The sequence below is a fragment of the Ranitomeya imitator genome, chromosome 6 (genome assembly GCF_032444005.1).
Source record: "Ranitomeya imitator isolate aRanImi1 chromosome 6, aRanImi1.pri, whole genome shotgun sequence".
Taxonomy (NCBI): Eukaryota; Metazoa; Chordata; class Amphibia; order Anura; family Dendrobatidae; genus Ranitomeya; species Ranitomeya imitator.
The window spans coordinates 418,809,609-418,824,951 of NC_091287.1; the positions used below are offsets into that span (position 1 = coordinate 418,809,609).

Sequence of the window (15,343 nt, forward strand, 5' to 3'; positions counted from 1 at the left end):
AGCCTGAACACATGTGCTGCTTGTCTGTTTGTTTGGAAATCCCAACATACGAGGGGCGATCCAAAAGTAATGATAATCAATACTAAACACAATGAATATAGTCAAAAAATTTTTTTATTTTTCTACATAGTCTCCTAACAATTCTATAAATTTAGTCCATCTCTTTTCTAGACTTAGAATTCCCTTCGAAAAAAATTCTTGATCTTGACCCTCAAAAAAGTCCTCAACAGCGGTTATCACGTCACTATTGTCGTCAAATTTCTTGCCCCGTAGGTGTTCCTTGAGCCAAGGAAAGAGAAAGAAGTCACTGGGGGCTAGATCTGGCGAATAGGGGAGGTGTTCCACCAGTTCAAAGCCCGCTTCTTGAATGGTAGCCATGACAACTGCAGCTTTGTGAGCTGACGCGTTATCTTGGTGAGTTTGCCACGCCTTTTCTCCTTGATAGCCTCCCGCAATCTTCTTATTTGTTCTGCGTAGTAGGAGCCTGTAATACTGGCTCCCTTCTCCAAATTGTCCACCATAATAATTCCTTCAGCGTCCCAAAAAACGGATGCCATAACTTTCCCTGCTGAGCTTGACACTTTGAATTTCTTCAGCGTCGGTTTGACGGCTCGTTTCCATCTCATCAATTGATGTTTAGTTTCGGGATCAAAGTGGTGGATCCAGGTCTCGTCCATGGTCAAAAAACGTGACAAAAAATTTTCCTTGTCTGCTTGGAACTTTTCGAGATTTGCTATTGAAATGTCAACTTGTTTTTTCGTTTGCTCGTCGGTTAACATTTTTGGCACCCAACGCGTGGAAACCTTTCTCGTATGCAATTCTTTTGCAAGGATTCTTTGAATACTGCCATATGAGATCCCTGTGACCTCAGCTACATGCCTGATAGTCACTCTTCGATCTGCCAATACAACTTCTTCAACTTTTTTCACATTTTCTTCATTGAGGGACGTGGATGGGCATCCTTCACGATGTTCATCTTCCGTCGATGTTCTTCCCAGCTTAAATTCCTTGGCCCAGCTTGCAACTGTGGGATATGGAGAAGAGTCCCCCAATGTTTCCACCAAGTCGCTTTGTATGTCTTTGGTAGTCATTTTTTTCAAGCAGAGGTATTTGATGACACCTCTGAGCTCGTTTTTTTCCATTTTGATGTTCACTCCTCGGCAGTTCATATTCAAATGAATGTAGCTCCCGGGAATCGTGGTCTATTTAAGTGATTTTTTTTTCCTGGACTAGTGGGTACCTAAGAGAGAAGAAAACATTTTATTTTAATTTCTGTGGGCAATAGAAATAACTGATTATCATTACTTTTGGATCGCCCCTCGTATATTCAGGCTGTCTAACAGCCGCAAGTCATGCAGCTTCGGAGACTGAAACTAAATCTTTGAGCACATCCAAAGACTCGGAGATCACCTGAGCATGCTCGGGAAATCTCGAGAAACGAGTATACTCGCTCATCACTACTGATCATGTTTAACCTACAAGTTTAACCTACAAGTGATTCACATAACTTTATAACATTTACATATGAGAACAAAACTTAATTTTTATAACCACAAAATACTGTTATAGTACAAAATGTATAATTTAAATGAGGGGTATTGGGAGAAATTGGACCCCACAATTTATTATGCAATTTCTCCTAAAAGTGCCAGTACCCCATATGTGATTGTACATGACTGTTTGATCACACGGCAGGAATCTGATGGGAAGAAGCACTACTTGGCTTTTAGAACGCATATTTAATTTGAATAGATTGTGGGCTTCATTAGCTGAGCCCCTGAGGTGCCAGAACAGCAGACACCCACCCCAAGTGACCCCCATATTGGAAATTTCACTGCCTATGAAATCTAGGAGTGTAGTGAGTATTTTGAACCCATATGTGCCTTACAGAATTTTATAACATTGAAACGTTGAAATATGAAAATTCAGTTGTAAAATGTAATTTTTGTATTTGCCGCAAATTTTTCACTTACACAGTGGTAAATAAGTGAAACTGGACCCCATAATTTTTTGTGCAAATTCTCATGAACACGGTGATGCCCCATATGTCCTCAGAAATTACTGTTTGGCCACATGTCAGGGCTGAGAAAGAAGGAGCGCCATTTGACTTTTGAAGCACTGCTTTTGGTAGAATAATTTGCAGGTGACATTTACGGAGCACCAAAAAAAACAAACAAAAGTGACCCCATTCTAGAAATTGCATCTCCTAATTCTTTTTTTCTAGAGAATTGCAAATATGCCAGTTTAGTACCCATACATTATGCCTCCATATATTATAGCACCCTCATTCATTGTGCCCAGCTTGAGATTATCTTGATATGCTCCCAGGAAATTAAGTGCTTTCTCTCCTTTACAATAATGCCAAACATGTGGCCGCTTACTGTGATTTAAGGTACCGTCACACTTAGCGACGCTGCATCGATACCGACAACGATCCGGATCGCTGCAGCGTCGCTGTTTGGTCGCTGGAGAGCTGTCACACAGACAGCTCTCCAGCGACCAACGATCCCGAGGTCCCCGGTAACCAGGGTAAACATCGGGTAACTAAGCGCAGGGCCGCGCTTAGTAACCCGATGTTTACCCTGGTTACCAGCGTAAAAAAACAAACACTACATACTTACATTCAGCTGTCTGTCCCTTGCCGTCTGGTTCCTGCACGGACTGCTGGCCGTAAAGTGAAAGTGAAAGCACAGCACGGCGGTGAGTCACACAGCGGTGACTCACCGCTGTGGCTGTGCTCTGCTTTCACTACGGCCAGCAGTCAGTGCAGGAACCAGACGCAAGGGACAGATAGCTGAATGTAAGTATGTACTGTTTGTTTTTTTACGCTGGTAACCAGGGTAAACAGCGGGTTACTAAGCGCGGCCCTGCGCTTAGTTACCCGATGTTTACCCTGGTTACCAGTGAAGACATTGCTGAATCGGTGTCACACACGCCGATTCAGCGATGTCTACGGGGAGTCCAGCGACGAAATAAAGTTCTGGACTTTCTTCCCCGACCAGCGATCTCCCAGCAGGGGCCTGATCGCTGCTGCCTGTCACACTGGACGATATCGCTAGCGAGGACGCTGCAACGTCACGGATCGCTAGCGATATCGTCTAGTGTGACAGTACCTTTAGTTACAGTGGGACACAGAAGAAAGGGGGGCATTTAGGTTTGGGAGCACAGAGTTCCCTGGATTTTATTTGAAGGGGCACAAGCCATGTCGCCTTTTCACAGTCTTTGTTCTAGCAGTAACGCGGGACCGTTTGTTACCTCACTATTACGAAGCACCAGAACTGATAGACCTTGTGTTGAGGCAACTTGTTGACTCTAATTTAACCTGGGCATCCACCTTTTGGCTTTGAATGGATGGAAAGACTTCATTTCATATTCTTCCAACTGTCATGTCACGTGCAGTATAACAATTTTCTTGGCCGAGAAACCGCTATCGATAAGCTAAATGATATGGATTCTCTTTTCTTTCTTCTTCATGGCTGCTCCTTGATGTGATGTTCATTCAGATTTACAGTGGGTGCGGAAAGTATTCAGACCCCTTTAAATTTTGTCACTCTTTCTTTCATTGCAGCCATTTTGTAATTTCAAAAAAGTAATTTTTTTCTCATTAATAATGTACACTCTGCAACCGATCTTGACTGACAGAAAAACAAATGTAGAAATTTTTGCAAATTTAATAAGAAAGAAAAACTTAAATATCACATGGTCATAAGTATTCCCTTTGCTCAGACACTCATATTTAAGTCACATGCTGTCCATTTCCTTGTGTTCCTCCTTCAGATGGTTTTACTCCTTCATTGGAGGCCAGCTGTTTTTAATTACACTGATAGGACTTGATTTGGAAAGCACACACCTGTCTATGCAAGACCTCACAGTACATGTCAGACCAAATGAGAATCATGAGGTCAAAGCAACTGGCCAAGGAGCACAGAGACAGAATTGTGGCAAAGCACAGATCTGGCCAAAGTTACAATAAAATTTCTGCAGTACTCAAGGTTCCTAAGAGCACAGTGGCCTCCATAATCCTTAAATTGAAGAAGTATGGGACCACCAGAAGTCTTCCTAGACCTGGCCATTCAGCCAAACTGATCAATCGTAGGAGAAGAGCCTTGGTGAGAGAGGTAAAGAAGAACCCCAAGATCACTGTGGCTTAGCTCCAGCAATGCAGTAAGGAGATGGGAGAAAATTCCGCTAAGTCAACGATCACTGCAGCCCTCCACCAGTCGGGCCTTTATGGCAGAGTGGCCTGAGGGAAGCCTCTCCTCAGTTCAAGACATATGAAAACCCACACAGAGTTTGCTAAAAAGCACATGAAGGACTCCCAGACTATGAGAAATAAAATTCTCTGGTCTGATTAGACAAAGATAGAACTTTTTGGTGATAATTCTAAGCGGTATGTGGGGAGAAAACCAGGCACTTCTCATCACCTGCCCAGTACAATCCCAACAGGTGAAAGGTGGTGGCAGCATCATTCTATGGCTTTTTTTCAGCTGCAGGAACAGGGCAACTGTTTGGAATTGAAGGAAGCATGAATGCTGCCTAGTACAGACTTATCATAGATTAAAACCTCTTCCAGAGAGATCTGGACCTCAGACTTGGCCAAAGGTTCACCTTCCAACAAGACAATGACTCTAAGCACACAGCTAAAATAATAAAGGAGTGGCTTCAGAACAACTCTGTCACCATTCTTGACTGACCCAGCCAGAGCCTTGACCTAAACCCAATTGAGCATCTCTGGAGACACCTGAAAATGGCTGTCCACCAACGTTCACCATGCAACCTGATGGAAATGGAGAGGATCTGCAAGGAAGAATGTCAGAGGATCCCCAAATACAGGTGTAAACAACTTGTTGCATCATTCCCAAGAAGACCCATGGCTCTACTAGCTCAAAAGGGTGCTTCTACTCAATACTGAGCAAAATGTCTGAATACTCATGACCATTTGATATTTCAGTTTTTCTTTTCTAATAATTTTGCTAAAATGACTACATTTTGTTTTTTTCAGTCAAGATGGGGTGCAGAGTGTACATTAATTAATTGAATTTACCAAATGGCTGCAATGAAACAGAGTGAAAAATTTAAAGAGGTCTGAATTCTTTCCGTACCCAGTGTACTTGTGACAATTAACAGGTGTGAGCAATATGAAAATCACACCTGAAACCAGATTTAAAAAAAAGTAAAAGTTAACTCAATCCTTGACTTGGGTGCCTGAGGCAAAATCATCAAACAATATTAATCTCTACTCCCCTCTTATTTCCTTTTCCCACAATCGCATACAAGATTTCTCCTGTGCATCCCCCTACTTTGGAATTCTGTACCACAATATATCAGATTCTCACCTACCATGGAAACCTCCAACAGGAAACTGAAGATCTACCTATTCCTACAAGCCTACAACCTGCAGTAACCACCAAACCGCTGCACGACCAGCACTACCCTCACCTACTGTATATCCTCACCCATCCCTTGTAGATTGTGAGCCATCGTGGGCAGAGTTCTCTCTCCTCCTGTACAAGTCGTGACTTGTATTGTTTAAGATTATTATACTTGTTTTTTATTATATATACCCCTTTTTACATGTAAAGCGCCATGGAATAAATGGCGCTATAATAATAATAACAACCTCAAAATCCATCTCCAGATATCTTGATGTTCCTTTCGCAACATACTCAGGAAGTTTAAAATCAATGGCACTGTAGCTAATCTCACTGAACAAGGATATCAGAGAAAAATTGATAAAAGGTTGCAACACATGATAGTCCGGATGATGGATAAGCAGTCCCAATCAAGTTCCAAAGAAATTCAAGCTGTGCTTTAATCTTAGTCTGCATCAATGTCAGCACAAACTATTCATTGACATTTGAATTTAAAGAAACGCTATGGCAGGAGACCCAAGAGGATGCCACTGCTGACACAAACATAAAAAATCTAGCCTGCAGTTTGCCAAAATGTATGTTCAGTTAGCCAAAATAATTCTGCGAAAGTGTCTTGTGGACAGAGAAGACCGAGATAGAGCTTTCTGGAAAAGCACATCATTTTACTATTTACTAAAAACGGAATGAGGTCTACAAAAAAAAGAACACAGTACGTACAGTCAACTATAGTGGAGGTGCAAAGATGTTTTGAGGTTGTTTTGCTGCCTTTGCCACTAGGTGCTTTGACTGTGTGCACGGCATCATGAAATCTGAAGACTATCAAATGATTTTGGGTTGCTATGTAGTGCCCAGTGTCAGAAAGCCAGGTTTGTGCTCCAGGTCATGGGTCTCCCTACAGGACAATGACCCCAAACATACTTCAAGAAGCACCCAGAAATAGATGAAAACAAAGTGCTGGAAATTTGTGAAATATCCAGCAACAAGTCTGGATCTAAATCCCATTGAATACCTGTGGAGAAATTTTAAAATTGCTGTCATGAGAAGGCATCTTCAAATATGGGAGACCTTCAGCTGTTTGGAAAAGAAGAGTGGTCCAAAATTCCAGTTATAAGGTGTAAGAAGCTTGTTGATGGTTATAGGAAGTGAGTTTGCAGTTATTTATTCCAAATGGTGTGTCCATCAAATATTAATTTGGAGGTGGCAACAATTTTGTCTGGACCATTTTTTTTATTTTGTGTGAAATGATGTCCAATTTGCCCTTTTTTCCTGTTTTTTTTTTTTTTTGTGGTGTTCGAATGCACACAAAAGAAATATACAAAACGCTTAATTGCATAAAATTTTGTGGGAGAACTATTTTTCTGGAACAATTTCAAAGGTGCCAACACTTTCGGTCACAACTATATATCATTTTATTTCTTGATAGGTTCGTGAAGCCAGTTCTATACATGTATGGCACTCGCAGGGAATGGGTGAGGTTTTTTGTAGCATTATTAAATTTATGCCTTGTTAACACTAATAGAAAAAATGATTAGATTCTTTTAGGGAGAGGTGATTTATTTTTGCAACATATTAGGAAGCACAAATACTTACCTGTTTTATTTGCTGTTAAACTAGTAACTTTATTATGCTTCTATTTGATAACATATTGTTTGAGAAAGATAAACGATACTTTCCATTTAACTGTTAAAGTAAATATTGTGGCCATAAAAATGTTTTATATCAACAGTGATCTGAACACGTCTATTGTAAACACGTGTTTTAATTACTTTTTGGCAGTAAATTGTATTTACTGTCTGTCTTTTCTTTGGAAGAATATCCTTTTTTTTCTTTGGAACAATATCCTTTTTTTTCCTTTATTTCACAAGCTAATTTCAATCAAATTTTAAATTGCCATGGTTTCCTTCCTGAAAGGCTTAGTTTCCATCTGTCTGGCCATCTAACTTTTTCTCCTCTCTGGCATTGTCGTAAAACACCAGAGCGAAACTGGTGCTCAAACCGTTCCCGGCGTATTAGTTGTGCCGGATAAGAAAACGTTCCATTTTGAATTTTTCTGTTCAGCTAATCAATTTCCAGTGGAAACTGGTGAAAAAGTCTGATGATAATTGTTATCATCAGTGGAGGCACTAGAAAACCAATATGAATGGCAAATAGAAACCCTCCAAAGAGCATGTTCACACATGGTGGATGCTCCAAATTTTTAATCTGTATTTGCGAGTGAAAAAAAAAATCTTCATTCTAATATAGTAACATGACATGCTGTATATCTACATCTCAAATCAGTGACGAAATCACCTGCTGTGTGGATTTGAAAACTTCTTAAAACAGACTAAAATCCACATCATTTGGTGCTGGACATCGCTGCCAATGTCCCATGGATTTCTTACAAATCGTAAGGAATAATTTTCTGGTTTTCCAGATTAACTTCCTATTTTTTTTCCCACAACAATTCTGTATTTCTTTGGCATAATTGTATCGTTTAACATCAGAGGGTTCCTGCATCATTATTCTGATATTCATAATCTTTTACAATTTTTATATATGAAACAAATGCATATTTCTTAATGCAACGTCTAGTTAGTAGTAATCTCATTATTTAATATCAAAAAGATAAAGGTCAACATGAATTGTGAACCTTTTATGGAGCTGACGCTGACCTCCCAAAATAGTGATTAAATGGTCATCATGGATAGGTCTTTAATTTGAGGTGTGTTTTGGTCATTGTCCTGTTGCAATGCAAACGATGGTCCCATTTACTGCAAACCAGATGGGATCGCATATCATTGCAGAATGCTGTGTTAGCCATGCTGGTTTCGTGTACCTTGAATTTGGAATTAATCACCACCAGTATAATTAGCAAATCACGCCCACACTGTCATACCTGCCCCGACAGTCAGAGTAAAAGGAAAATGCTTTGAGGCATCTTATGTTTAAATTTTATCCTGATTTGTTGTACATGTGTTTCATTATTCCTTGTTTCTGTATGTATTCCCTCATGGTTTTGCTGCCTTTAGTCCGAATCTACAATTGCACATTCTGTAAAGAACAAGGAAAACTATTGAATGAATGGATGTGACCAACCTTTTGACTAGTAAAGGGTGATTCACTAGCCACTGTACCTGGATAAATTGCTGTAACTTCTAAAAGAGACTGCACATACTTTGGTTCATGAGAAGTGAGAGTGCAGTGAACCTCAGAGACCGCAACAACAAGCATCCATGCGCTGAGAGGTCTTAATGACTTTTCGTCCCGCCGGTCACTTCCACTAAGAGATAAACTTGCTGCACGCCTTTCTGGGCGTCTGTAGTTTGTGTGGTGCCTGCATTTCACTCTTGTCGACTTCCTTCATTTGTTAACATCGTACAAATTCAGTTTGGAGGAGCGTGTTTTCATTGTGAGAACTTATTAGAAAACGGAGTCCTTAAAGAGGTGCTAAAGTGAGTTTCTGAAAAAGTTTGGCGGGCGAAATACGCTGGCCAAGCCTCGTATTCTGTCATTGTTGAATAAGCTGCAACGTACAGGAATATTGTTGGATAGGCATGATGGAGGATGTCTGAAAATCTCTGAGAAAACCATTCAAGATGTGAAACAGTGACTTCTGGAATCTACATGTAAATTATTTCACAGGCTTTCCCAGGAGACAGGCATGTTGTATTCCACATGTCAATGAGTGGCCAATAAAGGTCGTGTTCGCCTGTACAGAGTCATTGTCGTTCCGGAATTGAAAGGGCCTGATCAAGAGTTAAGAATTTTGTTTTGCCGGATTTTTTCCTTTGGAGGAATTTGAAGGGTCGGTTGTACAGTTTCAATTCACAAACATAACAGGCCCCCCCTCGGAGAGAACATGCAACAAGAAATTCAGGCTATGATCCCAGACATCCTGCAGAATACATTCAACAATATGCAACAGCACATATTGCAACAACAAACTCAAAATGCCCAATCTTTATTTTTTTGTGTACATCATTTTATTGGGGAGAATCGTGTGGACCCCATATACGTTTGAGGGTCAGCTGGTGCCAATAAAATCTGTCGGTTGAGCGGGTATTTATCCAAAGAAATACTGGTAATTAGATTGTGAGCTTCACAGGGTACAGTAAGTAACAACAGTGTCTATAAAGTGCTGCAGAATATGTTGGTGATGTATAATTAGCAAAAATAAATAAATACATATGTATAAGGGGTTTAATTTCCTGTATTCATTGTACATGATAGTTAATTTTGTTATTGAGTGGAATTTTCTTTTCTAAACAAGACTAGTTGTTTAAATGTCATAGGAATCGGATGCAGCCAGGAGACAGCAGGATTGGTCTATGCTCAGTAACATTCCTGTCTTGCATTTAATAGCTGCAAGGAAAAGGAAAAAAAAACCTCATAATGGCTTCCAACTGTCTGTGTTTAGTGTTTTGAGGAATACATCCCGCTGCCTGTACAAGTCATCTTTATATTTGTAGGAGCAACCATTATACGTTCAGTACTTTCGCCAGTTTGGGTAAAAAGGGAATTTACTTTAAAAATGTTCATGTAAACTTTGCGTGTAATATGACCATTTTATCTTTACAAAATACTTACAATTAAATATTTCAATTAAAATATCTCACAATACTCCTATCTTGATCTGTGAGGCATAGGACTATGTTTAGATTTAATTTGGAATAAATGTTATGTAACTTCACTGTATTTCTGTAATATTGTACTGGTTTTGGGTCATACTGTAGAGCAGGAGCACAAAACAAGCTCTTGCTGTTACAAATGTATTATTTAAATGGGGGACTTTAATATGAAAACATTCAGTGCTCTGTGTCTTTACAAGTCATTTATCCTCAAAAGTTCTGAATAACAATATTGTAAATTAGTTGATTTAACAATAATGTTTCATAAAAGAAATCCATACCTCATCCTTTCGATGGGCACTGCATTCTGGGATCTTCTGTGCAAGTGAGTTACTGTGACCTCCGGTGTGCGCGCGCTAATAAAATGATCTCTCCTGCATAGTCATTGCTAGGAACCATGTGTACGTAGGGAAGACTATGCAGGGAGGAAATGGGGGGAGAGCACCTTATCAGCAGGCACACCAGAGGTCACTGGAGCTGAAGTCGCTTGTGCATAAGATCCCTGAATGCAGCGCCCATAGAATGGAGGAAGAGATATGTGTTTCTGAGGGAGTGCAGGGCGCAGGCGCGGACTCCAGGGCCATAACTGATGTGCATGGGAAGTGGGGTAGTATTGTAATGAGGACAGGAGGCAGGGATTTCTTCCAGACACCTTATGCTCTGGAGCCTGGAAGAAATCATTAGCATTAAGACAGAATATAACATTTCTCCACAACAAGACCATTAACCCCTTAATGACAGCCAATACGTCTTTTAACTGACCTGAGATATAAGAGAATAGCCTCCCCATACAGGTGACAATCCAGTAGCTATCGGCTGTCCACTATAGCTGACAACTTGCTGCTTCAGCCACGATCAGTGTTTGCACCGTCCAAATCTGTTTAACCCCTTAGATGCTGCTGTCAATAGTGACTACATCATTATAAATGGTTAACAGAGTGTGGGGGCTTCCTCTTTATCCCAATTAGTGCCCTCAGATCATGATTTTGTGGTCCTGATGTTTGGCATTGCAAATCACGACCAAATAGCAGCCCTAGAGTCAGACGGCTGTAGTAATCTGTTCAGAAGTTAGAAGTATTTAGGTAGTAAAAATACACATTTTCATTTCTGCTGTGCCAATTTGCATTAATTCCTGAAAAGCACCTGAATGGTTAATAAACTTACCTGGCTGCAGTTTTCAATATGTCAGGGGGTGCTGTTTTTAAAATGGTATAACTTTTGGGGGTTTCCCAATATATAGGACCCGTAAAGGCACTTCAAACATGGATAAGTCCCTAAAAAAATAAATTGTGTAAATTTCCTTGAAAAAATGAAAAATTACTGCTACATTTTTAAACTTCTTAAAATGCTACCAAAATAAAATAACATTTTACAAATAGTGCTGATGTAAAGCCGACATGTGGGAAATGTTATTTATTAATGTTTTGCTGTGGTATGACTATCTGGAATAAAGGGATAATCATTCAAATTTTGAAAATTGCTAATTTTTTAAAATTTTTCTCAAATTTCTGATATTTTTTTATAAATAAACACAAAACATATCAACCTACATTTACCATTGTCATAAAGTATAATGTGTCATGAAAAAAACAATCTCAAAATCACTGGGATTTGTTGAAGCATTCCAGAGTTATTACCACATAAATTGACACTGGTCAGATTTTAAAAATGTGGCTCCGTCACTAAGGAGTTAATATGAGGCATACAGGTAGGGCTAGTGTAAAATTTCTATTACCTATATGCCCATATTAATAGGTCATATATGTCCCAGAGGGTGATAGATTCCCTTAAAGGTTTTCTTATATTTATTTTATTAATGTATTATTTGTTGATAGAAAAATATGTAGAATTGAGAGTCCTCAGTGGTTTACCTTTTAATGGCTAACTGAAAAGATGGTAGCAAATTGCAAGCTTTCGAAACTACACAGGTCTGTTCATCAGGCAAAGACTAAAACAAATTCTGAAGAATCACATGTTTATGCACAGCATAGCATAGAAAAAAAAAAGGGAAAAACCATGGATAAGACAGGTGACATGAATCCAAATTACTATGAGTGATAAACAGTTATGTCCATAAATATTGGGCCAGTTCTTAGATAAGGATTGTTTTATTGGGGTCTGGTTCTGTTGTGATGACCCCTCATAGTCTGAGGGGCAAGTTCCTTAGTTGATGTAAAAAGACATAAATCCGTGCGACACGTTCATTCCTGCAGTAAGACTGTCAAAGGTTGTCATCAGTTTATATTCCCAGACTCTTCTGTCTCTCTGAGATTTGAAGCTACCTTTTAACACAAATAATTTCATGTCCATAATGTTATGATTTGGGAGACAAAAATGTATTGCCACAGGTAGATCCATTCTTTTTTCTCTTATTGTGTGGCGGTGAGAATTCATTCTTTTAGTCTTTGCCTGATGAAGAGACCTGTGTAGTCTCGAAAGCTTGCAATTTGTTACCATCTTTTCAGTTAGCCATTAAAGGATATCAACCACTGAGGACTCTAATCTTATATATAATTGCCTAGAATACTACTTCCTGCAATTTGTGCCAACTTCCGTGGCTTTGTCCGGAGCTAATGTCCGGAGCTAATGTCCGGAGATAAGTGACGTCAACAGTGTCCAGTGTCTGATTGGTTGCCGCCTGCTGCGAGCGACCAATCAGAAACGTGCCGTACTGTGACACACTCCGCCCGCCATTTTGGTGTGATTTTTGAATTTTTACCTCACAGCAAGTTTCTACTGCGTGGAGGCGGGCCCAGTGACGTTGCTCTTCAAGCTCCTGCCGAATTTCAAGTATATATGGATTCTAGACTCCCGATTCTTTAGAATCGGGCTGCCATCTAGTTTCTAAATATTTTTCTATCTACTGGCTAACATGGTACCAAGATATATTTCTTTCCTGTATCATTATTTGTTGATATTCATTATTCACATGACCACTGCAGCCAATCACTGACATTAGGTGTTACTGCCTGTTTAGACTGGCTGTTAAAAGACCACCACCGTACATCTTTAGGCTGACTGACTGCACTTTTATGTTAACAGAATAATTGTCAACACATGTTACCAGCAGCACATCTCCAGTATACACCGGACAATGTGCTTCCGAGAATGATATTTTTTAAAGTGCTTAATAATCATCTCGCCCCACAATTAATTGTTTCCAATTATCGGTCCGTCTAAATAGTCCCTCTCAAGTATACATGCCAATGTTTCCACTGAATTCAGTAATTAGTTGCTCTGTTCATTATTTTATTATTTTACCATATTTTCAACTAAATAGCTAGTTTTTAAAAAAATGAAATGATCGAATATAACAATAGATCGGTTTACATTATGTTTTTTTAATTTCTAGGCAGGAACTAAGTCTGACAAACCAGAATACATCTGTAATTATAAACACACATTTTAGTCAAAAGATTATGTCACACCTTATGGACAGAATGGAGAATAATAAATCCTGTACGAGTATCATGTCAGTGAAAAAACGACTGGTACCTTTAAGTTTAACTTTAAGAATGGATTTCTGTAACATTGGTGTTTCTTCAGCCAAGCAACAGGTAAGTTTTACTTTGTCTATTACACAAAACAGACTTATAAGTTAATAAGTTGGAATATTTGTTGTAGAAAATATATTTTACTTGAATGCATGTATATTTGGTGATATAGCATTTTCATTGAGCCTCATAAACGATTCTGTTGTCTGATAACCCGGGGACAGTGGCTCCTACCCTGTCCCTGATGGTAGCAGCGCCGTAGCTATCCCTGCTCCTTAGATTACTTCTGATGGTGAAGATGCCAGGGCTATGTATCTTGCTGAACTCTTGAATCAGCTCTTATCTGTCCCTTCCTTCACCCAGGGAAGTGGGGAGAAAGTGCACGCAAATATCCAAACTATACAAACAAGGAAGGATGTACAGGGATAAATATATATAGCAATCATACAAATATGCACTCACAGACAACAGAACGGAACACCAGATAGAAAAGATAGGGAAACTAAATAGGAGAGGATGGATGATTGCACCTAGCCGAGCCGGAACACCGAGCAACAGCCACAAAACAACTCTCTAAAACGTTTCTGCCGAAAAAGGAATCCTCTCATCCTTCACTAGGCAGTACAAGTCTTAAGACTGGCAATCCAGATTGCCAGAGGCAAGAATATATAGGAGAGGCTGATACTGCACATCTGAGATCTTCCATGCAGGGAGCGATAGAAACTCTAAGCGGAACAGTTTATCCCCTGTCTGCTGAAAGAATCCTGCGCCATTTAATATGATGAGGGAGTAGTTCTTCTATTTAGTGCAGCAGTACTAGAACTCAGACGCTGCGGTCTTCTGACTGCTTGCTGTCGCGGCAAACCTGTGACAGCCACTCCATTAAAAATGTTGACCCTTTATGTTTTTTTCCGGTCCAATGTAATACATTTTTAGCTGGCTGTAGAATTGGAAGAGAAAACATTGAGCTCCACTGATGGCTGGGTCTTGGAGCCCTTATCTAATTTCTCTTGAACTAAGCTGATTTATGACCAAATGAATTTGTAATGTGTGAAAAATCTGTAAGGAGTTCTGTGTCCTAGATCAACTATCACTGCCCCCTCTCAGTCCTCTATTATGATCCTGTGTTTGGCTGTAAGGCAGCTGTTTGCATGAGGACTTCCCTCAATACTCTATCTGCAATAGGTGACCAGAAACGGCAAACCTGTATTTATCTATGCATCGCCAGCTACAAATAGAAGGGATCAGGAGAAACTTAACACCTTTGTTGTTAGGTGTCGAGTTCCCGCCTCTGCACAGGGGGAATCTCGAACCATCTCCGCTGCGGCCTCCCATTCTTCTCCAACCGCAGTGGAGTCTGCTCAGCGGAGACGTCGGTCCCAGCGTCTAGCTCAGGCTAATACAGGACGATTGGTTACTACTGCCCTTCCAGGCTCTGTTCTTGTAGCCAGCAATGTTCAGAAGCGAGCTGGTCTTTCTGGGATGAAGTCCAGATTTTCCCTTTCTGAGCATGCCCACAGGATGACCTCCCATTGGAGGTCGGGGGTCACATGCTTAGATACTGCAGCAAATCCCATTGGTCCTCTAGGAAGGTCCTAAGGGTGTTCTTCTTCTGTGGCAGACTCCCATTGGTCCTTCTCGGAAGGTCTTGTACTTGCTGCAGCTATAAAATGTTTGCATGGCCGCACGGCCATGCGCTAGTATACAATTGTTATCGTGTGTGTGTTGATGAGTGCAAGTCGTTCCTTAAAAAACCCATCCCTTGTGTATGACTGTTCGCGTAAGGTGTATGGCTGCAATCTAGCGCCCAGCTGAACTCACAGCTTTAACACACGAAACAGCGTCTAACTGCTGTGACTGCCAGTGC

The 15,343-nt window shown here is 40.2% G+C and overlaps 1 protein-coding gene across 1 annotated transcript in view; it reads left to right on the forward strand.

The window, feature by feature from the left end:
• Positions 1-15,343, forward strand: part of SPIDR (scaffold protein involved in DNA repair) — an 801,106-nt gene that overhangs the window by 412,014 nt on the left and 373,749 nt on the right. The window contains exon 9 of the mRNA XM_069731306.1: positions 13,335-13,539. Within this exon, the coding sequence (XP_069587407.1) occupies positions 13,335-13,539 (205 nt within the window). The remainder of the gene's footprint in view (positions 1-13,334; positions 13,540-15,343) is intronic.